This window comes from Bos grunniens, chromosome 19, assembly GCF_055505025.1.
Source record: "Bos grunniens cultivar Pamir isolate PY7600 chromosome 19, Bosgru_T2T1.0, whole genome shotgun sequence".
In the NCBI taxonomy this organism is placed as follows: domain Eukaryota; kingdom Metazoa; phylum Chordata; class Mammalia; order Artiodactyla; family Bovidae; genus Bos; species Bos grunniens.
The window spans coordinates 42,985,938-43,009,173 of NC_141183.1; the positions used below are offsets into that span (position 1 = coordinate 42,985,938).

Here is a 23,236-nt window from a genome sequence, read left to right on the forward strand (position 1 = left end):
AACTAAGACCTGGCACAGCCAAATAAATACATATTAAAAAAAAAAAAAAGAGTATTGTGGCACAGAACAGAGAGGCAGCCCTGACCCACCAGTTCCTGGGTCTGCTCTCTGCTCCTTCCTTCACACACAGGAGTTTGCCCACGCACTCGCACCTTGAATTTTCTAGCTACTGTTGCAAAACTTTTCAAGTGAAGTGCCCATGATAGAATGTGGTAGCAGTCGGATCCGTGCCTTGCTGTCTTGTTCCTCCCGAGGGAGCTTGTTGGAGCCTCTCTAGCATGGTGAGCGTGCCCCAGAGTCCTCCTCCCGCCCCTCCTCTTTAGCTTTATCCAGATGACATTGCAGGGAAGTGTCCAGCCATGGTCCCCACTACTCCAGGGCAGACCTCCTGGCTTTCTGCTCAGTACAAGACTTTATTGCCTTATTTGCCCTCAAGAGTTCAGGGTTCTGCTGGCAATTCTCCTTCTGGGAGCACTATCATCAGATGAGTCCAGCAGCCGGTGATGTGGGGAAGCCCTCAGGCCACTGCATTCCAGATGTCTTACCCATGCATGGTCCAGAGACTCTGCAGAAACAAGGAATGATTGTGTGGCACTGAGGGGCTTTCTCCCAGGCCTGGGATGCCTTGGGGTGGGGGCTGGCTTCCACTCAGCCTTGCCTTTTCAGCCCCTTGGCATCTGGCTTCTGCTCCCAGGCTGGGGGTTCAATTGCAGCTACCATCCCTTCCCCCACTTCTCTCTGAAGCCTGGAGGTCAAAGCAAAGCACATGCGGACAGGAGTCTAAGCTGAATCTGGGTCAGGGGTGGGAGAGAACAGCAGGGGGTCAGGGACAATGCCTGAAGGAGTCTTTGTCAGAGACGACAAAGACTTTGTCAAGGACAAGCTGAACAGGGATCCTCTGGACCAGACCTTCCCAGTAGAAAGTTCTGCAGAGTGATAACTGTTCTGTCATCTGTGCTTTCCAGCTTGGTAGCTGTTAGCCACACGTAGTTATTACCTACTTGAAATGTGGCCAGTGTGACTAAGAACTGAATTTAAAACTTTATTTGATTTTTAATTTAATCAGAAGCATTCCTTTGTTTCAGTTTAAATAGCCACACTTAACTAATGACTACCATGTTGAATAGGGCAGCTCTAGATAGCTCATTCAGGAAGAGATGGTGGAGTGGTCTGGAAGCTTGTCTCCTCTTGCAGCCCCCCCGGTGAGTCTGGGTAGGGGGCATGTTTTCCCTTCCTCCCAGGAAGGAAGGCTTGTCCTCTTGGGCAATTTCTACACTTCACCAGCTCAGGAATCCTGATGCCCCAGGGCCAACAGGTCCTGGCCGTGTGCCACCACAACTGTGGTAGTGCTTCCCCAGCTCACCAAGCATGTTTTCTGCCCAGCCTGGTAACACACAGGCACTCACATGCCCCAGTGGATTTGGCCAGGGCTCTTAACGTGGAGGTGTGGGTTGGTAGGAAAAGTAGAAGCTTCTGCATCTTCCTTCCTGCTTCTATGGAGTTTGGATCTGTGCTTTATTTTGACTTCAAAGGATTCTAGAAACAGGCCCAACAGAGGTCCCCAAAGGTGAACACACAGATCCTCAAACATTTATTGAATGTCCAGTGTTTGGAAGACACTGAGATTTAGCTGAAAGAACTGCTCTAACTTTGAGAATAAATAGCACAGGCTTCCAGCTCACACCCCAGGAGACCTCACTGATATTTTATTTAAACTGGTGTGTCTGACCCTTAAACTGGGTTTCCTTTTTTTTCTCCTATGGACATAGAGAAGAGTTGTCGATTATGTGAAAAAGAGAAGAACAGTTCTTCATTATGCCTATCGGCTCCTATCTCTCAGAGCGGGCAGGGATGGGAATATTGTGTCATTCATTTACTAGTGCCCCAAGTCTTGGTGGAATTTGGGGCAGGAGAGTGAAGGATGTTGGGAAATCATCCTCAAGGCTGGCCCTTGGCTTTGGACCTTGTGGGAGCTTGGCAAGCAGAGCCAGTTTGGAAATCCCCAAGGGCCATGAGGAAATCCCCAGCAGCTGAGAGTCCTCAGGGAGCAGCAGGCCAAATGGAGCCACCAGTCAGGTGGTCCCTGCCGGCAGCCAGGACCTGACTTCGAGGAAATGGACTCCTGGTCTTGTCAGAGAGGACAAGCCCAGACTTCCCTGCCTGGGCTCTGTGCCCATGAGATGGTATGGGGTCCACAGGCTCTGAACAAACCTTTGGGTTTGCAGAGACAGGGACTTGGGGAGCCCTAAGCCTTAGTGGGATTCCCTGGTGGCTCAGACGGTAAAGAGTCTGCCAGTGTTGCAGGAGACCCAAGTTCGATCCCTGGGTCGGGAAGATCCCGTGGAGAAGGAAATGGCCACTCACTCAGTATTCTTGCCTGGAAAAAATCCCATGGACAGAGGAGCCTGGGGGCTACAGTCCACGGGGTCGCAAAGAGTTGGGACACAACTGAGCGACTTCACAAGCCTCAGTGACCACCTCTGGGGCAAGCCCACTGACCCTTCTGGATTGCTTGTCCCAGAACTGTCCCCACCACACAGGCTCAAGGCGTCCCTGGAGTCTTTTCTTTATTCATGAAGTCATCCATTCATCTGTTTTATTCCATCAGTAAGCGTTTGAATGCCTACTATACATGAGGACTGTTTTGGGCTGTGGGAATGGAGCAGTAATGAGCACAAAGTCTGCGCGGAGCTCGTCCTTCTCGAAGTACCCATGCGGTGAACGGAGAGGCCATCTTGACACTTCAGCCTCCTCTCCAGGGGGCGCCTCTTGGGGGCGGGGCCGGGAAGGCGACCCCGAGGAGGTGATATCCCACTGCCTGGGCCCTGGCGGACCCTTGAGAAGGAGGCGGCCGCCCTCTGCCGGGCTTTAGTAGCAACACAGGGCGGATGCACCGCGGGATTCCAGGCGCATGTGCCGACCTGGCCCCGCCCTCCCGATCCCGCCCTTGCGCTGGCGGCGAGCGGGCGGGGCCGGGAAGTGTAGGCCTCAAGGGTTGGGGGCGGGGCCGAGGCTGACTGGCCCCCTAGCCACCTCCTAGGCAGGATTATCTGCCCAGCCCTGGGTGTGCACCCTGGGTCTCAGCAGGTTTCCTCTAGTCCTCCTCCCCTCCCAGCAGGTTTCCTCTAGCCCTCCTCCCCATCCCTAGGCTTCTTCAAGGAGGTCTGTTGATTATTGGTTATTGATGCCCAACAATTTAAAAAAAATTGATGCCCACTTGTTATTGATGCCCAACAATTAAAAAAAAAACACCTTTAGTATCTCAAAGGGTACCAGTCACTACTAACACCCTTACACTGTTGTTTCATAGGCGAGAAGACGTTTGTTACACACACACACAGGTAATAAAGGATAATCCTTCCCAGCAGAGGAAAGTCACAAGTACTGAGGAACCTTTGAACTGATCACCCTGGAGAATGCATTTGTCTGATGGTGACGTTTCCTACCACAGGAAGCATAAATGCTCCAGCCCCTCCCCAGCCATCAGAGCTGAGTGCTGGAAACAGAACTTGTCCCAGCTTCCCTAAATAAAGAGTTCTATTGCATGCTTCTCTCATAGCTCAGTTGGTAAAGAATCTGCCTGCAATACAGGAGACCTTGGTTCAATTCCTGGGTCAGGAAGATCCCCTGAGAAGGGATAGGCTACCCACTCCAGTATTCTTGGGCTTCCCTGGTGGCTCAGCTGATCAAGAATCCACCTGCAATGTGGTCAACCTGGGTTCAATCCCTGGGTTGGGAAGATCCTCTGGAGAAGGGAAAGGCTACCCACTCCAGTATTCTGGCCTAGAAGAGAATTCCATGGACTGTATAGTCCACGGGGTCACAAAGAGACACGACTGAGCGACTTTCACTTTCACATTGCATGCTAGGTCGCTTCAGTTGTGTCTGACTCTTTGAGACCCTATGGACTGTAGCCCACGAGGCTCCGCTGTCCATGGGATTGTCCAGGCAAGAATACTGGAGTGGGTTGCCATACCCTCCTCCAGGGGATCTTTCTGACCCAGGGATCAAACCCACCTCTCTTACATCTCTTGCATTGGCAGGTGGGTTCTTTACCGCTAGTGCCAGGGGGGCAGGCCAAGAGTCCTATTAGTGACATTTTATATATTGCAAATTAGTAATAGTACAATGGATACTACACAGTTAGATTCCATTTCTGGAGACAGTGCTTATAGCCTTTTTCTTTTTTGGAGTTCTGATTAAAGGGGAATAACAAAGACAAATGGGGTCAGAGCAGTATTCTTTCATTAATGTGTTAACTAGAACCTCAGTCTCAATGTTTTACAAACGATCTCCCTGTAAACCAGCCTCAAGAAATCCAGTCTAGTGGTTAGGGGATGAAACAAACAAAAACCCAAAAAACCCAAAACAGGCATTGTGCTTCCCCACAGTGTTCACCTTGAGGTATTACATGTCAAAACTAGTTTCACAAGTAAACCACTTACTCCTCGGAACCTCCTGCCTAGCCTGCCCCAGCTCTGCTCAGCCACTTTGTCTGGCCCAGTGCCCAAAACAGAGCCAAGGACCATTGACTCATCCAATGCCACCAATGTGGGAGAGCAGGGTAGTTGAAACTGTTCAGTTCAGTTCAGTCGCTCAGTTGTGTCCGACTCTTTGTGACCCCATGAATTGCAGCATGCCAGGCCTCCCTGTCCATCACCATCTCTGGAGTTCACTCAAACTTAAGTTCATCGAGTCGGTGATGACATCCAGCCATCTCATCCTCTGTCATCCCCTTCTCCTCCTGCCCCCAATCCCTCCCAGCATCAGAGTCTTTTCCAATGAGTCAACTCTTCGCATGAGGTGGCCAAAGTACTGGAGTTTCAGCTTTAGCATCATTCCTTCCAAAGAACACCTAGGACTGATCTCCTTTAGAATGGACTGGTTGGATCTCCTTGCAGTCCAAGGGACTCTCAAGAGTCTTCTCCAACACCACAGTTCAAAAGCATCAATTCTTCGGCGCTCAGCCCTCTTCACAGCCCAACTCTCACATCCATACATGACCACTGGAAAAACCATAGCCTTGACTAGATGGACCTTTGTTGGCAAAGTAATGTCTCTGCTTTTGAATATGCTATCTAGGTTGGTCATAACTTTCCTTCCAAGGAGTAAGCATCTTTTAGTTTCATGGCTGCAATCACCATCTGCAGTGATTTTGGAGCCCCCCAAAATAAAGTCTGACACTGTTTCCACTGTTTCCCCATCTATTTCCCATGAAGTGATGGGACCGGATGCCAGGATCTTCGTTTTCTCTATCTAAATATTCCTTTGGTCCTCATTCTTTTCTCCACAGCTAATTGCACATACAGGCTTCCCTGGTGGCTCAGCGGTAAGGAATCTGCCTGCCAATGCAAGAGATGCAGGTTCCATCTCCGGTCTGGGAAGATCCCCTGGAGAAGGAAATGGCAACCCACTCCAGTATTCTTGCCTGGGAAATCCTACGGACAGAGGAGCCTGGCGGGCTATAGTCCATAAGGTTGCAAAAGAGTTAGAAACGACTTAGCAACTAAACAAGTTGCACAAGTACCTTTCAGATCAGTTGGTTAAATCCAGTGGGTATTTACTGAACACCTACTATGTGCCTAGTTCTACAGGGTGGGATGGTCTCTAAAGGAAGTAGGAAATGTTCTTGTTCTCCAGGGAGAGAAGAAGGCTTAAACATATCACACAAATGTATTACCATCAAAACATCAGTTTGGTCATGGCATACATTCACTCATTAAAATTCAATAAATTCAAATACAGCTCACTACCCACCCTTCCACCACACACACACAACCAGTGCGAAAGTAGAGCTTTCCTGTGAAACCTTTTGGAAGATGAAATGGTGCAAAGTGAAGAAGCAATTACCTTGGGGCACATTTTGCTAATGGATGCATTACAAAATCATGAAGCACAGATACAGATTCAGTTCAAATCTATGGTGATTTGATGCCGAGAGGCTGAGTGTGGTTCCTGGGGAAGGAGCTTGGCAGGGTTGCCCGGGGTGTGTGCTGCCTCTAAAACGCTTGCTGCAAAACAAACGCTGGACGCAGTGTTTGCTTTTATAGCATTTTTTTTTTCCGTAAAAACGAACCACCTCTTCAGATTTCTTTTGCTTGTCGGAAGCAGGTACTAATGTAGGTCTTCTGTAAAGCTAAGTAGCATAAAGCAAACTTTCAAAAAGCAGAGGATACCTGTATGTGGTTGTGTAGGAAACTGTATTACTTGTAGTCTGAAACTGTAACCATTGTATTTTGTCTACTTCACTGTGTACATTATGCTTTCAGGTATAAGGATGGTATATACAAAAGCACGTGTACTGTATTTTGTGAGCAAGTTAAGGGATTTTTAAGAGTAATTTTGACTATATTCTATTTTTGTCTTACATGTTGACTTTAGGGAATCTAACCCCCCATGGTGTGTGACTCCCATGTATGTGACAGAGCACTGTGCTGAGTATATTCAAGAATCACCATGCATGAGCGGTGGTATTAATATTTATGTATAGACAGTGAACGCTGTAGTTTTTAGTAATAATTTAATCACTATCGACCATTTGGCAGACCTAATGCTAGGTGCTTTCCACGTACTATTTTTTTAAATTCTCACAGCAACCCAAAAAGATAAGTATACTATAAGACAAAAAATTGGAAAGTTTAAGAAGTAACTTCCCCTTAGGTCAGACTGCAAAAAAAAAAAAAAAAAGAGGCTGAGCTGAGATTCGGTCTTTGCACTACCACAGCACGCAGGCCTTGGGTTTTTAGGAACGGCTTCATGAAGGAGGTGGGACTCGAGATGGACTTGGAGAAGTGGGGAGGGTTGGGAAGGTGGAGAAGCTTTCAGAAGTAGAGGCTCTGAGGCTGATGAGGGCCTGCGGTCTTGTCTGAGAGAGTGAGAGCCTGGCGTGCTGGGGAGATGGCGAGGGTGAGAGAAAGGTGAAGAGAAGTCCCGAGGAGGAGCCAGATTGTGGCCGTCCTTGGAGGCACTTGAGGCACCCAGCGTGGTCTGGCTAGCTGTGGGAGTGGCCGCATGGCCCCCCAGAGCTGTAGGGCAGGTGTAAGGACCAGGCCCCGTAACAGCACTGAGCGTTGGGCTGCAGAGGGACCAGCCGTGGTTATGTGTGAATCTGAGCGGGTTGCCAGGACCCCAGCTTCCCTCTCTGAATGAAGAGGTCTTCCTTCTCACGAAGAGAAGTGAAACTGCTCCGAGAAGGTCCCTGTCAGTAACACCAAAAATCTCAGAGACAGAGTAGACAGGACCTAGTCATGAGCAGAACCTCAGAGTGGATGGGCCTGTGGTTACCAGAAGTTGGAACAAGACTGTGCAGATAAAGTGACCCTCAGTCACCCAGAAGCTTCCAGGACATTGCTGACTGGGAGGGGCGCCCCGAAGGTTCTCATGCAGCCAAAATAGAGAACACCCAGTCTATGTGTGAAAACCCAGGCCCTTCACTCCCAGCAGAGGCTGTGGGCTCGCCGACATCCCACTGGTTCTGCTCTGGCCTCTTCTGTCAGGCTTGGTTATCGGGTTTTACAGCCTTTGGCAGAAACAGCTTGTCAGAAGGAGGTGAGACTGCTGGAGATAGGCACGTTGACAGGCAGAGTGACAGCAGGGGTAGGGGACAAATGGACTGAACGAACAGCAGATACACAGACACAGAGGGCATCGGAAGCCACAAGGGTGGAGCGAGGCTTCACGTTGGCTGCGGTGCCGAGATGGGCCTGGAGAGTGCCTCAGAGAGTGGTTCGGGGCATCGATGAGGCAGAAGCCAGGCTGTAAGTCAGGAGCTCAGAGTTTAAGGTGTTTGAGATGAGTTCTGTGCCTCAGACAGTAAAGAATCTGCCTCCAATGCAGGAGACCCGGCTACCATCCCTGGAGAAGGGAAGATCCCCTGGAGAAAGGAATGACAACCCACTCCAGTATTCTTGCCTGGAGAATCCCATGGACAGAGGAGACGGGTGGGCTACAGTCCATAGGGCCACAGAGTTGGACACGACTGAGAGACTAACACTTTCCCTTTCAGAGTATTTTAACTGAAGAAATTTAGAAAGTCTATAAAAAGTCTGTTATTTTTATGATTTTAAGTAGGCACAGAATTGAGAAAACTACTTAAAATAGAAAATATTTTGTCCCTTAAAGGGGGTAGACTTCAGTTACCTGGAAATTTTGCTTGTGATGTCCCTTTTCTCCCCCTAATGATCACAGATAATAACTGTTAAAACTTATTGAAAACGTATGGGCTTTGCAAGTCCCACTTCATTTAATCCCTGCAATAACCCTATGTGTAGGCACTGTTTTTCTCCCCATTTTACAGGTGAAGAAATGGAAGCACAGAGTTAAGTTGTGTAGTTTACTACATGGAGGAGCCAAGATTAAACCAGGCAGTCTGACTCTGGAGGTCTCACTGACTTAAGCACAGTACACTGTGAATAATTCCTTTAAAGCAGTGATCCTCAGAATCATCTGGAGGGCTGGTAAAACCATAGATGCTGGGTCCCCTATCCAGAGTTTCTGATTCAGTAGGTCTGGGGTGCAACTGTAAAATTTACATTTCTAAAAAGTTCCTAGGTGATGTTGATCCTGCCAGGCTGGGGACCACATTTTGAAAACCAAAGCCATTTCACCAACTGAGGTTTCACCCATCTCATACTAACAGTATCAGTGCAGCCTAATCCTTGTTTTGCAGATGACAGAAATTTAAGTCATCTGCTCATGGTCCCACAGCTAAATCATTCAGTCCTTCATTCACCGACTCTCTCATTGATTTAACAAAGAAGTACCTCTGCCTTAGGCCTTATGTTCACCCTCCAATCAAGCAACTCTCAGCTGTGGCTGCATGTAGGAATCACCTGGGGAGCTTTTAAAAATCCCAGTGTCCGGGCTGCCCTCCTAGACCAATCAGATCAGAAACTGGGAGGAAGTGGTGGGATCCAGGCGTCGGTATCTTTAAAGTCCCACAGGGGTTATCAGTGTGCTGCTGAGGTTGGCATCATTGTATCAAGAAAGCCCTGGAGATGCAGAGACCTGTGACACGTGGTACATGGCCCTGAGGGGCCAGATCATCTTCCTAGGAAGACACACCATTCCCTAGGAAGCAGTTATTGCTGTTTAGTCGCTCAGTCTTGTCCGACTCTGCGACCCCATGGACTGTAGCCCGCCAGGCTCCTCTGTCCATGGGATTTCCCAGGCAAGAATACTGGAGTAAGTTGCCATTTCCTTCTCCAAGGGATCAAACCCGGATCTCCTGCATTGGCAGGTAGGTTCTTTACCACTGAGCCGCCTGGGAAGCCCCCTCCCTAGAAAGCAGGGCTTGAGCACTAAGGCGCTTCAGTTGTGTCCAGGTCTCTTTGACCCTATGGACTGTAGTCTGCCAGCTTCCACCGTCCATGGAATTCTCCAGCCAAGAATACTGGAATAGGTTGCCCTGCCTCCTCCAGGGGATCTTCCGACCCAGGGATCGAACTCGCGTCTCTTAGGTCTCCTGTATTAGCAGGAGGGTTCTTTACCACTAGCACCGCCTGGGGAGCCCAGTCCTGATGGCTGGTACAGTGAGTGGCAGGTAGGAGGTGGAACTGGGCTTTGGTCTTCTTGGGCAGTGCTTAGCAGCCTTTTCACTGGGCTCACTGGAGCGGCCAGGATGACAGGCCTGGGGTCTCCAGACCCCCTGCTGGGCCCTGGTTAGGTGACAGTTCTGCTCAGGCTTCTTAGCACCCTCACCCTCACCCCACCGTTGCTCTTCCTGGAGAGGAAGAGGGAGGTGACAACTGTTTCCTTTATTCTGCAGAGCTGACAGCGTCTGAGACAGCTTCAGAAGAGCTGTCTCTTGGCTCCTTCCCACCTGCTCCCAGCCCCCACTTCGGCCTCATGGGTGTCCCCAGCCCTGGTCTGGGCACCCTGGGGTACTAACTCCACAGGCTTCTCTCCATGTGGAGCACTGGCCTCTCACTGCAGCCCTTGCTCACCACCCAGACACCCACAATTTCCTCTGCCTGCAGGCCCACCCACCCCGCCCCACCAGCCCCACCCTCCTCAGTCGCTGGCAGCGTGGGGGAGAGGGACGTCTACACAGAGCGTGCAGTCGATTCCATGCACGTCCCCGGTGTATTTATAACAGGGAGGCGGCCACAGTGGGCCTCAGACTGATCGTGTGGGTCTCCGCTCCTGCTGGACTTCACGGGGTGGCCGTGCGGCTGCTGTTTGGGCACAGCGTGCAGCGGGCCCTGTGTGTGTCTGTTGCTGCTGTTGTATCGGAGGTGACGTTAGTGGTTGTCTTGGCCTCTGCCGCAGTCATTAGATGGCTGGGGTGAGCCTATGATTGCATGTTCTCAAGAACACCGTGCTGTGATCGAGTGTTCATGTGTGCTGGTGTGTGTGTGTGTACGTATGCTCATCTTGATCCTGGCCTGTGGGGCTGGGGGGCTGCAGGTCTCAAATTCCTCTGCTATTTTTAGGGGCCATATCAGCTCAGCTGTCGGGAGCCTGGGTGTGTGTCAGCCGGAAAGTCTCCCCCTCCCTGTCCCTTGCCCCTAGCCCTCCAACACCTCCGGCCCCCCACCTCCACCCCACGTCCTTCCCCTGAGAGCCTCCTCCTCCTCCTCCAGGCACGCTGTATCCCCCCTCTGCCTCCTAGCATACCTGGTTCCCGCAGTCCTCCCGGCCAGGCCACTCAATCTCTCACTCTCTCCGACTGGCTCTGGCCAGGGTTGGGCAGCTCCGGCCGGGAGGGGCCTGGGGAGAGGGAGGGGAACAGGGGCGGGGCCGCTGCCAGTGCTATTTTGAGCCGCTAACGGGAGCAGCTTCGGAGAGGAGACTCCTTGCTCTGGGCTGCTCCGGGCCAGGCCATGCGGGTGAGTGTCCCTGTGACCCCCCACCCCGGAAACGCCCCAGACTCCTCACGCTATTTCCTCATTTAGGAAAGGAGGGGCCTTTTTGTCGTTTCCCTCGATGTGGCTGAAGTAGGTGGGGAGGGAGGGGTCAGGCTCCTCTCTTGGCCTCTTGGTGGGGAGGAAATCCTTCATCCTCGCAGTCTCTGCCTCTCTGAGGCAAGGGGCAGGGACTCCTGGGTGTGACTCATGACTTCGGGAGTTTGGGAGGGGGCACCATCCTCTAAACCTCAGGGTCCGGGACAGTATCAGTCACCCCACCTGCCGGGACACGCCTTCCCCACAAACCGTGAGTGCCCCAGGCCTTCATTCCTGACAATGCTATTTCCTCCCGAAGCCCAGAACCCTAGCATCTCCCAGGCCTTTGGAAGTCCTGTCCCTGGTTTGCGTTGCCAGCAGAGCCCTCCACCTACCCCCCACCCCTCTTTCCTCCTGGTGAACAACAGAGAGGGGCTTGAGAGGGCTGGTCTGGGGACTTGTCAGGGCTCCCCACTCAGAGCACCCGAGGGTGGGCTCAGCGTTGCCTCCTCCGTTTCTGTGAATCGGACACTCGAACGGGGCACAGATGGCATCTTGGGGATGCCCTGACTCTCTACAGGTCTCTTTTTTAGCAGAGATTACTTCAGAAGAGTAAGTTCCTTAAAAAAGCAAGTGAGGAGAGACAGAGCTGCCCTCAGTGTGTTCTGCTCCCCCCACGCCGCTCCTCCTGGCCACCAAGGATAAGGTTTTCAGTTGTGTCAGCAGTTGGCCGAGTCTAGGAGCTGGCCTGGCGGGGGTGGATCAGGAGCCTGAGATGTGCCCGAGAGCATTTGTGTCCCCCTGTGCCCAGAGCCTGCCCCGCCCCAGCCTCAAAACTGGCACCAGCTCCGAGGTGTGTGGGCGGGCTGGGGGTGGAGCCTGAGAGACTTCACACCCTGGGAGTGGGTGCTTCCTGCTTAACACCCCACCCCACCCCACCCCTGCCCACCTTGGGCATCCAGGTCTCTGGCACCAGGTCACAGATTTGGGGCCATGCACGATGATGGCCAGGCAGTTGGCAAAGTGCCCTGCAGGTGGGCAGTGAGGATCCCCAGAGAAGGGGGGCCCCCCAGCAGGTCTGGCCGTTGGAAGAGGAAGCCTGGGCCTTCTGCAACTGCAGTGCTGACAGGAAGCCATCCCAGTGCACCTGCTTCCTCCAGGCTGGCCCGGCCGGCAGAGGCCTCTCACTTGGCGGCTTTCTGTTCCGCCCTGGGCCAGAGGAGGGCTCTCGCTGGAGGCTGGACCGAAGGGGCTGGGCTGTCCCTGCCAAACTCTTCTCCCTTTTCTCCTCTGGCAGCCTGGCCTTGAAGGCATTCCTGGCAGAGCCACCCCCATTCCTCCCAGGCGGCTCAGTATAAAGCTTATTGCAGTCACGGGCAGGTGGAGGGGTAAGGCTATCTCTGGAAAACCCCTGCTTTCTACCCAAACTGTTGCTCTGGCAGGAGGTGTCATGGGAGGTCAGTGACGCAGGTGAACCAAGGAAGGGAGGGGGCAGGGCTACCTTCTGTCCCCTAACATGAGCCTCTGAGGTTCCTGCTGGAAGACAGACCTGGGTGTGCGTCCCAGTCGGCTACTTGCTCCCATGAGACTTTTGTTGTTGTTCAGTCGCGAAGTTGTGTCTGACTCTGTGAACCCATGAGACCTTGGACAAGTCACTCCTGAGCTTCCTTTTGCTCATCTGTAAAGTAGGAATCAAACTAGTACCTGCTTCAGAGGGATGTTGTGAGGATTAATTGAGATAATGCATGTCAAGGGTTCAGCACAGTGCCTGACACTTAGTACATGCTCAATAAAGGCTAACTGTTCTTACCCGTATTTCTTCCTCACACTGCCACCCTCCTCTCCCATCCTTAGATAAGTTGGTGCTAGGTTAGGACTAGCAGGAAGAGGGTCACCTGGGAGATACCCTCTGCATTCAAATGGTAGAGGGGAGAGCTGCCAGGCTCCTTGGTCACAAGCGGCGGATCTTCTCTTCCTTTAGGCACTCACTCTTGGGGTGTCCACTGTCCTTGGGGGCTCACAGTGGGTGGATGTCTTGCATGGACATTTGGGCCTCAATGCATTTGCCCAGGCTGAGCACTCCATGCCTGGAGGGTGCCTGGTGGGTGGGATGATTCTCCTAGGGGCGTTTGTGCACCCGTCCCCTCCTGCAAGGGACCCAGAGGATGATAAGTAAAGAGCGGATGGTCCTGCTCGTGGTGCAGAGGGTGAGACCCAGCCTGCCCCAGCCCCCCCAACCCAACCCCAGCCTTGGAAGCCTTCAGGGCAGAGAGTAGATGGGTCTCTCCACACATTTCTTAGATTTCTCCTCCTTGAGAACAAGTGTTTTTGGCTGTTATCTCTTCCGCTTTTTCTTTTTTATGGACTGTTTTGCCATCTTTATAATAGAAATAAATAGTAAGTAACAAATACATAACACAATAAATACCAAGTGTTTCTATTGCGTCTAATTTGCACAATTTACAAGATTGTTATGATCACTGTTTGCTTACTATTTAGGTTCTAGTGTTTTTGATTGATGTTATTTTAGGAGGAGTTTTCCATGTGGCTACATTGTCCACATATTTGTTAGTTTAAATGGCAATATAACAATGGATTGTACTAATTTAGCACAGTTTACCTGATCCCCTCCCACTCTAGGGAGTTAATTATTTCCAATTTAGGGCTATTATAGATGGTGCATCTTTGCATAGGTTTGTGTGTGTGTGTGGCGGGGAGTGGTTTCTCCTAAGTCAGCTTATACATTCCCTAAGGTGGGATGGCTACTGTTGGCTCTGCAAAGAGCTACTAAGCAATTTCAGAGTGTCCTGTTCTCCCCTCATCCCCATGGCAATTGGGTTTACTATCTACTTATTGTTGCTAAATTTAGAGATTATACCTCCCTTGTTTTTCCCCACATCCCTGGGAATCGGGATGGACAAGCTTTATTCTCGATAATTTACAGCCAACGGAAGAGACCAGATGGGAATAAGAGGTTTGTACAGAGGACCCCCATTGCAGGACCATCAGGCAGCAAACATCTATTAAGTGCCCACAGTATGATGAGTAAAAACAGAGTCCTGCCCATGAGGAAATCACAGTCTGGAGAGTGATCTAGGCAGCACAAGCGGCTCCCAAGATCCATCCTGGCTGTGAATCACAATGCTCCCACCTGCCAGCTGGGGGGCCCTCAGCCCAGGACTTGCCTTCTCCATTTCCTTACCCAGAAAGTGCGTTGTTGTTAGGATTAGGTGAGGAGGGAGTGTGAAGCACCTACCCCTGTGCTGAGTACCACAGTGAGGATTTGGTGAGCCTTGGTTTCTCTCCCCTTCCCGGAAGAGAAGAGGCCAGGAGTGCCAGAGAGGCAGGAGGTGGCCAGAGCCTTAGAGAGTGGCAGGGTTATGGTCCCTTTGCAAGTCCAGAAACTCAGTTTGGACACGTTGAATGCTGGTAAGCTCCGCCCTTTCAATCTCTGCTTTGGCTGGACCCAGGCCTCCCGGAGCTCGATGCTGACACAGATCTTAACCAGAGTTGGCCACTAAGGATGACTCAGCCCCCCAGCCCTGCCTGACACAGCAGAAAAGATGGGCCTCCAAGGGAGCCGCACAGGCTTGCAGCCGGAGCCACTGGGGTTGAAACCCCAGCCCCACCACTTACCAGCTTTGTGACTTCATCTCTGAGTCGTCTTCCTTGTCAGTAAAACAGGAATAATAATGGTTCTCCTATCCTAAGGCTATAAGATTTATATACAAAAATACACATAAAACACCTTTACAGGGCCCTTCTCATTGTAGGTGTTCCAGGTTCAGTAATGAATGTTGTTGGAAATGTCTGAACTCACCAGAGAGAGGACAGGTCAGAGAAGGGAGGCTGTTGCTCCCAGGTACCCTCGCTCCACAGAACCATCAGGTCTCAGTTCTGCTAGGGTAGCAGAGAGAGATGTAGGTGATGTAGCAGAGATGCTGCCACCATCTTTGGGACTGCATTCCTTACCTGTTCTCTGTGGGACAAAGACAGGTATTTCTTAATTCTAATTTTAGTTAAAATCTAGTGATAAGGAAGAGAGGAAAAGATCCAGGCACTTGAGCACAGAAGCCACAGAAAGAATTTCCTCCAGGGAAAAGCCTACATCTGTGGTCGGAAGGATGCTCCTGAGGAGCAGCTGACGTGGAGGCAGCCCGGTGTCCTCAGAGCCTGAGGCTGACAGGCTCCTCTCTGGACACACGGGAGAGCTGGAGCAAGGCATCAGAGGATGAGTCAGTGAATTAAACAAGCCAACTTACAGTCTAGAATATAACCTGACAATAGGGTAGAAGCTTCCATGGTGGCTCAGTGGTCAAGAATCTGCCTGCCAATGCAGGAGATGAGGGTTCAATCCCTGGGTCGGGAAGATCCCCTGGAGAGGGAAATGGCAACCCATGCCAGTATTCTTGTCTGGAGAATCCCATGGACAGAGGAGCCTGGTAGGCTACAGCCCATGGGGTCACAGAGGAATTGGACACAACTTAGCCACTAAACAGCAACAAATAGGATAGAAACATAAACAAAGCAAGTTAAAAATAATTCACTGAAAACAAAATATTCTCTCCTTTTTTTTTGCTATGAATTCATGATAAGTAAGAATAAGAGTGATGGGCTTCCCTGGTGGCTCAGTGGTAAAGAATCTGCCTGCAGTGTAGGAGATGCAGGTTCAACCCTGGGTTGGGAAGATCCCCCGGAGAAGGAAGTGGCAACCCACTCCAGTATTCTTGCCTGGGAAGTCCCATGGACAGAGGAGCCTGGTGGGCTACAATCCATGGGGTCGAAAAGAGTCAAACATGACTTAGTGACTCAACAACAACAATAAGAATGAACCAGTTTAAACTCCGCTGACTTGAACAGATTCTTGAGATGACACCTCTCCCTGGGCTGAGGCAGATTCCACCTGTTGAGTTTTGAGAGGACCCACTCTGGTTTCTAACCCCCGGACGGGGCAGCTGTGTTGTTGTTCCCCAGGCTCCTACCCTTGGCAGGTGCTGGTGAGTTGCAGGTAAAAGGCAAAGCCACAGGAGTCCTAGTCCTTCCCTAACCCCCTCCTGGTTCCCAGGCCTGCAGGGTCACTGAATTAAGAGCTTGCATGAAAATCCCATAGACCGAGGAGCCTGGCGGGTTATAATCCACGAGTTATAATCGCAAAGAGCTCGACACGACTGAGCATGCACGCATGTGCCTGTCCGCACCCCGACTCCTAGGGTACCGGACCTAGAAAAGACTTTAGCCACTGTCTGGACCAGCCCATCCCCTGATTCCACAGAGAGGCCAGAGAGGTGAAGCAGCTTATTCAAGGACACACAGCTGCCCAGGGCAGGAAGGTCGAGGGCCTGTACCTCATTTTGTCTTCTCTTTCCTCTAATCTTTTATTCCTTACTCCTTCTCTGACCTTTTGAGCTTCATAATCCTCCCCCCTCCACTCCATCCTTCCTTTCCCCTGTGGCCCACAGTCTTTGTCCCGGCAGGTCCTGGTCTTTAGGAAGACTCCGAGCCCCTGAGAGAGCCTGCCCCCGTTTCTTCTCTGACCCAGGGTGTGGGCTGCTTTCGGCACCATGGCCTTTTCATCAAGGTTTGCCTTCTGGGAGCAAAAGGAAAGTTATACTTCAAAATCTTTGTGCTTTTTTCCCTCTGTGCTTGGCATGGCGTGTGCAGGCAGGAGACTGGCTGGTGCGAGAGGGAGCTTTGGGACCTGGCGATGGACTGGGGCATGTGTATTAGGGGGTTGGGTAGAAGGACCAGGGCGGGCAGTGAACTCCCTCTTCTTGCCTGGATGGGCTCCTCTGCTGGGTCATGCTCCTCCCCTGAGCTCCACCTCTGGTAAGCTGAGCTGCCTTTTGTCCCACGGGTGCCCCTCCAAGTTAACCCCTCAAGTCCTCTGCACGCCGCTGCTTCTCTGACTCACCCCTGTGCACTTGAGCTGCTGTGAAGGGGCCACTGGGATGGCTTTGGCTCTGAGGCCTCAGAACTGGGTCTCCCCAAGTCTGGGGTCTGTGATGGGGAGGGCGAGAAGGAGCCAGGAGTGGGGAGCCGGGCCAGTTGACTGCCTGGGGCCAGAGGGTGATTCAGGCTGCAGACCTGCGCGTGCCTTTGTGCTGTGCACAGTCCCCAGCTGGGCAATGACCTCCAGCAGACAGAACCCTCCGGTGGGGGAGGGGTGGTGAGTCAGCCTCAGGCTAAATCCAGACCTGAGCTCAGAGCTGGGTCTGGTGTCACAGCCATCTCAGGGGGCTGCCATGCCTCACCACTTGGGAAAGACCCTTGGGGCCCCAAGCTTGAGCCACCCAGAAGGAGGACAGACTTGGAGCTGGCAAAGGACACGGAGTGGACTTGGAGTCTGGGCCATCGCTGGGCCCGAGCTAACAGCACTGCGTGCCGTAATGAGTGTGTCTGGGTGGTGTGTGAACACTCGCTGACCCTCTAACCTGTGTGCCCGGGAATTAATGCATGGTGTGATGGGGGATGGGTGGCATGGGCCTTTGCGGGGGGCGTCAGGTGCAGACCTAGACTCTCCTTCCTTTCCTCTCCACCAGCCCCTCTCTGCCTGTTCTCTGCTCCAGTCCCAAATTTCTAAAGTCGTGGAGTCCCTTCTGATGAATAATGGGCCTTTTTCCCCCTGTCCGTGGCAGTGTGAACTAACTTTGAAGCTTGAGCCCACTGAAAATAGCTCTATGGGCTATTAGCTTTAAAACTGCAGCAGCCATCAGGCTGGTCAGTGCCCCCAGGCATTGCTAATTAGAGCTCAAAATCAGCCATGGACCCTGGTTACACAAGGATAGTCCCCGCGGGTGGATAATTAAAATGATTCTGGATGCGTTTCTAAGGATCTTTTCCTTTAGGAATCAAGGACTCCTTCCCATGCTCCTGTCCCTGGTGACAGACCTGTCTTTTTCCTCTAGTCCTAAGTGACTGGGGGAAAAAGAGAAATGAAAACCACTGGGACTGCCTGAGCTTTTGAAGGGAGGGATGCTAGTGAGCGGGAGAGGAGAAGCCTCACCCAGACCGGAGGCCTAGCCCTCTGGGTCTGTTCTGAGCCAGGCTCTGAGCTGAAAGAACCATCAGAGTGGCCATACTGTCTCTTCTTTTCCCAGATACGTTATGGTCACTGCCGTCTGCCCCTGACTCTGTTCCTCCTCTCTAACTCAGGCCAGCCAGCTCCCAGGCCGGGCACAGACCCCAGAGCCCGGGCATCTTTCCTCCTTTCCCCTCCTCCACCCCCCCAACCTTGGGGTTGCCTCCCTCAACTGCATGGTTGGCAGAGTTCTGTGGGTCTGAGGTTGGGAAGATATCTGGTCTCCTGAATTCCTGCCTCTGCCCAACTTCCTGTCTCCAGCCAGGGCTCGGCTGGCTGGTGGGGAAGGCATGCAGACTCTGTGCTGAGGAAATCGTACCTGGAGGCCAGCCTGATTGGGCTGCCTATTCACCCCACACTGAGCTCTGTAGGCCGCATACACAGGGGTCCTTCCCCCGCCTCAGTCCTGGGGTCAGGGGGCTCTTGTTCAGACCACCTCCTGTTTGAGCTGGGAATGGCTCTTGTAGTTCGGCCTGAGTTGAACTCGCTGGATGCTTCCTATAAGCAAGGCCATGATGTCACTCTCATGGGTGGACCTCTGTAGGCAGCCCATGTGGGCCACATGGCCGGTCACTGACGGTAAAGGATCCATGGCTTTAACCCCCCACAGCGATGCTTCATCCTTGAAGTTGTCCCTGGACAATCTTGACCCCAGGGTAGGATAACTGTTGCCCGGGTCCAGAGCCCCAGGACTCCCAAGCACTCAGGAGCTCTGCCTCTCGGAGGGAGCCACAGCTTGAATGTTTACTTCCTGTGCTTTCACTGCCGGGTCTCCCCACCCTGACCTCTGACCTGCCAGTGACTTCTGTCTGCTCCCTCAGGTTAAAGAGGAGGACAAAGCTCTCCCGAAGCCTGGCCCTCCCGCCAAAGAGGAAGGGGCTGTAAGTGGTTCTCCCAGACGCATGTGTGTGTGTGTGAGAGAGAGAGAAAGGAAGTGAGTGAGTGAGTGAGTTGTGTGTCCAGGCGGGCTGTGTCTGGGAGGCAGTTCCATGGAGCCGGCAGGCCTGGTAGCATGCCCCTTCTCGTGTGGGGTGGCTGGAGGGAAGGCCACTAAAGTGATGGGAAGAACAGCAAATGTGATGCCAGCCTGGGGTGTGTGAAGGAGCTGGCAGTGCCAGGCATGTTGGGGACCTCTCCCTAACCCCCCTCTCCTTCATTCCTTCCTATGGTCCTGGTTTCCTGAACTCTCTGGGGCTGGAGAGGCATGGGTAGGATCGCTCTTAGGTGGGCGAGCGTCACATGAGAGCTCAGCTGTTGGGACTCCGGGTCCTGCTCTGATGGCACAAGACAAGATGGGGAGGGATCTCACTGCAGCTGCTGCCATCTCTTCCCAAGGCCCCGTCAGCTGCTTGGTGCAGGCAACCAGAGGCAGGCGCCAGCCACCCGGTGCCGTAACCCCCACCAGTCATTCTGCCTTGGGACAGAGGCAGAATAAAGGGACAGTGACCCTGAATAAAGCTGGACGCTTTTAAGGCAAGAGGGGAGAGAGTTCTACAGCAGCCAGGTCCAGATATGTGCATTTAGGCGAGGGCTGCTGTTGGCCCAGTGGGCAGGAGGGCCAAGGGCTCTGGGACTACTGGGTCACGGAACAGATCCGAACTTCGTTACCCCAGAAGGTGCCTGCCCTCCCCCGCCCCGCTTCCTTGGGTGGAGATTTGATTAGCCAGGTGTTAACGGCTTCTACCTGATCTGTTAGCAGTCCTGCCAGGCCAGGGTGATTTCAAAGGGATATGTTTGAGATCTGTGAGGGAGGGGCCTTAGAGCATGCCAGCTGGGGAGGGAGAATTAGATGTAAAGAGCTTAAAAGACTGCCTGGCACATAATAAGCTCCGGATGATGTTAGCAGTTACTAGCATCATCACTGTGATCATTAGCTTCAGTTAAAGGGTGTGGGAGGAAAGCCAGAAGGGAGTGGAGCGTGGGACCCAGCAGTGGGGGTCACGTCAGCTCTAGGGGCTCTACATGCCACTGAACACTCTCAACCCAAGAGCTTGAGGAGGAGGCCCCTTTAAGGCCTCCCTTCCCCACCCCTGCAGCCGGGCCACCCCTGCTGCTGAGGCTTGGGCTGAGGTCACTTGGTCTCAGTCCACACATGGCAGCCAGAGGTCTGTCCACTTCTCTGAGCGCCTTCCTGCATATCAGCAGAGTGGCTGCCAGCCCCTCTCAGAGTCTGGTACCCAGGAACACCCTAGAACCAAGGTCACTGTTTGGGAGAACGAGGACTCAAGCACATCTCATGAATGGCAGAGGCTTACCAGCAAGGGGCCCCCTGGTTGACCTGGCTTCCCCAGGCAGGGTGGCCATCTTTGCAGGGGACTGCCCTGCCATACTAGCCAGCCTGGTTTGCCATGCCCAGTGGCAATCCCTGGGGACCACAGACTGTCTCCACCAGGCAGAATGTCACAGCATCTCTGGGGAACTCCTGGGTGCCCAGAAGTGGGCTGAGCCAGGGCCCCAGCTCTGAGCAGAGCTGAGATGTGGTTGCTTGAGTGCTTAACCCTTTGAGTGTCGCAGCTGCCCCTCTTCCTCCTATTATTCCACACACACACTCTGGGAGTCAGGAGGTCTCCAGTCCTTGAGAGGTTTGCACAAGGAAAACGGCGGGGAGAGTGGCAGAAAGCAGGCTGAGGTGGAAGCTTCCTGGGCCAGCACTGGTTTTCCGCAGCCCTGGAGAGCTCGGGTGAGGAGTGGATGGTGGCCACAGACCAGAGGAGTCGGGAGGAAAAAGGCTTGGCATGTTTGAGGGCTGAGAATTCCTTCCTGGCTGTGGTTTTCATTGGGATGGGCAGGCTCTGGCGCTGACTGCTGAGAAAGCCGGGTCATAGGAGGACCACAGAGGCAGGAAGGCCCAGAGTTAGGTGCAGGATTTAATGGTAGGAATGGGTGTTTGGCCTCACTGTGCTGCATCTCTGCTGTGTTTGGTCTGTGAGGGATTGGGCTTCCCTGGATCCGAGCTTGATTGCTGTCTTGATGTAAGCCTGTATTGCTGGGGTTCCTCCTGGGCCTTTGGATATCCTGTGCTGGCCTCTCAAAGCTCAGCCTAGAGATGGACAGCAGGTGACCTGCCTGTGCTCTGTGGGAGAGAGAAGCCAAACTCTTCGATGCAATTGTTCTATCTGGAGGATAGAACGGGGGCTTCCTGGGGCGGCCTCTTGGAGCTTGTGTTGTCTGTTGAATGAATGGAAGTTCTCCGTGACCAGGCGTGAGGGCACGCCTCTTACTTCCTCTGGGTAGGGTGGGCAGGGACACAGGGCCTGCTGCTAATGTCTCCCTATATTTGTGTGACCGTAGCCAGAGGGCAGCTCAAAGGGCAGCAGTGGCCCATCTAAGAGTCCTCAGCCTTCCACCAGCCCTGTGCCCTCCGAGCCTCCCCAGAGAGCCAAGAGCCCCACTTCTACTCCAGCCATGAACGGCCCGGCGGCTACCTCAGCGGATGGCCCCAGCGAGGAGGCCCAGGGCCTGTCCCGGAAGAGGGTGGCGAACGCAGTGAGGAAGGTGGTGAGCAGGGTGCTGCCTGGTGAGGAGCCTGGGAGCGCCAAGGAGCCTCCGGGCAGAGGGGTCCGATCCCCTGAGCACCCGGCTCGAGGCAAGAAGGCAGAAAAGGCAGCCCCTGGCCCCAAGCCGCCACCCCCACCTGCCCCCGCTCCTCCGCCTAAGCCCGAAGCAAAGAAGGAGGCAGCCAAGGACGAGCTCTCCGTGGGCCTGCGGAGCCTGATGTCCCGGGGCCGGGGCAAGGACCACAAGCCGCGGGGCAGGCAGTCTCCTGGGAAGGCAGAGAAGCCCTCCTCCAGCCAGGAGCCAGGCTCCTCAGGGAAACCAGGCTCCCCGGCCCCGCCGGAAGAGCTGGCAGACCCAGGCTCCGCTGGCCCGAACCTCAAGTCGAACCTCACTGGATCGCAGCCGAACAAGTCAGCAGTCCCTGATGCTCAGCAGGAGGTACCCAAGTGTGTCACTAACCGCCCGGTCCCCTCGCTGTCCTCGACGGAGGGCTGGCGGTCAGCTTCCCCAGGCTCTTTTGCACAAGCCCTGCATGACCGCAAAGAAGCTGGGCCCGGGCCACATGCAGATGGCAGGGCTGCATGGCTTTCCTTTACTGAATGCCAGAACCCAGGGGCCCTGTTGACCGCATGGAGCTGCTCTTTTCTCACTCTTCGTGGGAGGTGGGGCCTGGCCCTGAGCCGTGTACCGTGTCAGCGGGAGGCGCCACATCCCAAGCTGCCCGTCAGAATCTTAGCAGATCGTTGCAAGGGTAGAAAGAATTTCTGAGGTCAGGTGGCCTGTGCTCACACCGTGCCCCCAGCCCCTCACGCCTGCGGGCCCTCAGCATCTCGAAGCCTTCCGCTGTCGCATGGGGTTCATACCGGTCTACCGTCTTTCCTCTGAAGCCCTTGGGGCCACAAGTATTTTGGAAATGAGTGATTTTTGTATTTGGGAATGTCTTATGATGTACATAATGAGCAGCAACCCATGACCAAGCACATTATTTCCACGAGAAAACGATGCCCCGGCTCAGTGGTAAAGGACCCACCTGCCAGGGCAGGAGACGCAGGTTCGATCCCTTAGTCGGGAAGATCCCCTGGAGAAGGAAATGGCAACCCACTCCAGTATTGTGGCCTGGGAAATCCCATGGACAGAGGAGCCTGGCGGGACACAGCCCACAGGGGTCGCAGAGAGTCAGCCACGACTGAGTGACTGAGCACACGGTGACGCTGATAACAGGGTTTGTTAATGCCATCCCTGCCGTCATGGTTTCTTCAGGCCTGGACAACTGTCCCCTGCTGTCCCCTCTGGCAGCAGGACTCTTGAGGAACTCTAGGCCCAAGTGGCAAAGGAGCACAGTGGGCCCCCCTTTGGATCTGGGGTTCCCATCTGTCCACAGAGTATCCTCTGGGTGGGACAGGAAGCTGAGAGGCACAGGGGATTCATCCAGCCCCTTTCCCTGGAAGGTGATGCCTGCTTGGCTGGTCCTTGGGTTGGGGGGCATTTCTCTTCAAGCTTTGCCATTTTGTGAGCCCTTCTGGGGCCTCATGGGGTTGCGCAGGGGAGTGGGGTACGTGCCAAGTTTCACTACTGCTTCTCTCTGCTCCTTCTGGCTGGAAGGGGACAGTCGGGGACGTGGGGGCAGGGGACTTCCTAAAGGCCTGTCCTGTCCCCCAGGTCCTAGAGGCCTACCTCTCTGACTGCTACCCGATAGGATTCCTAAGGTCCCAGACCCGCCTTGCTCCCCATTCCATTCTTCCTGGGCTTTGAAGAACTGAGAGGGGAGCAGCCGCAG

General features: G+C 53.4%; 1 protein-coding gene across 30 annotated transcripts in view; it reads left to right on the forward strand.

The window, feature by feature from the left end:
- MYO18A (myosin XVIIIA) overlaps window positions 1-23,236 on the forward strand; it is a 101,238-nt gene that overhangs the window by 27,695 nt on the left and 50,307 nt on the right. For 4 of the 30 annotated variants that reach the window (XM_086359981.1, XM_086359983.1, XM_086359992.1 and 1 more), the window contains exon 1: window positions 10,737-10,829. The exons of 19 other annotated variants lie outside the window; for them this stretch is intronic. In XM_086359981.1, coding sequence (XP_086216107.1) covers window positions 10,824-10,829 — 6 coding nt within the window. In that variant the 5' untranslated portion in view covers window positions 10,737-10,823. Of the gene's footprint in view, window positions 1-10,736; window positions 10,830-16,357; window positions 16,482-17,039; window positions 17,267-18,780; window positions 18,843-21,252; window positions 21,898-23,236 lie in introns of those variants that run through there. 7 more of the 30 variants (XM_086359974.1, XM_086359975.1, XM_086359977.1 and 4 more) reach the window with 3 other exon arrangements.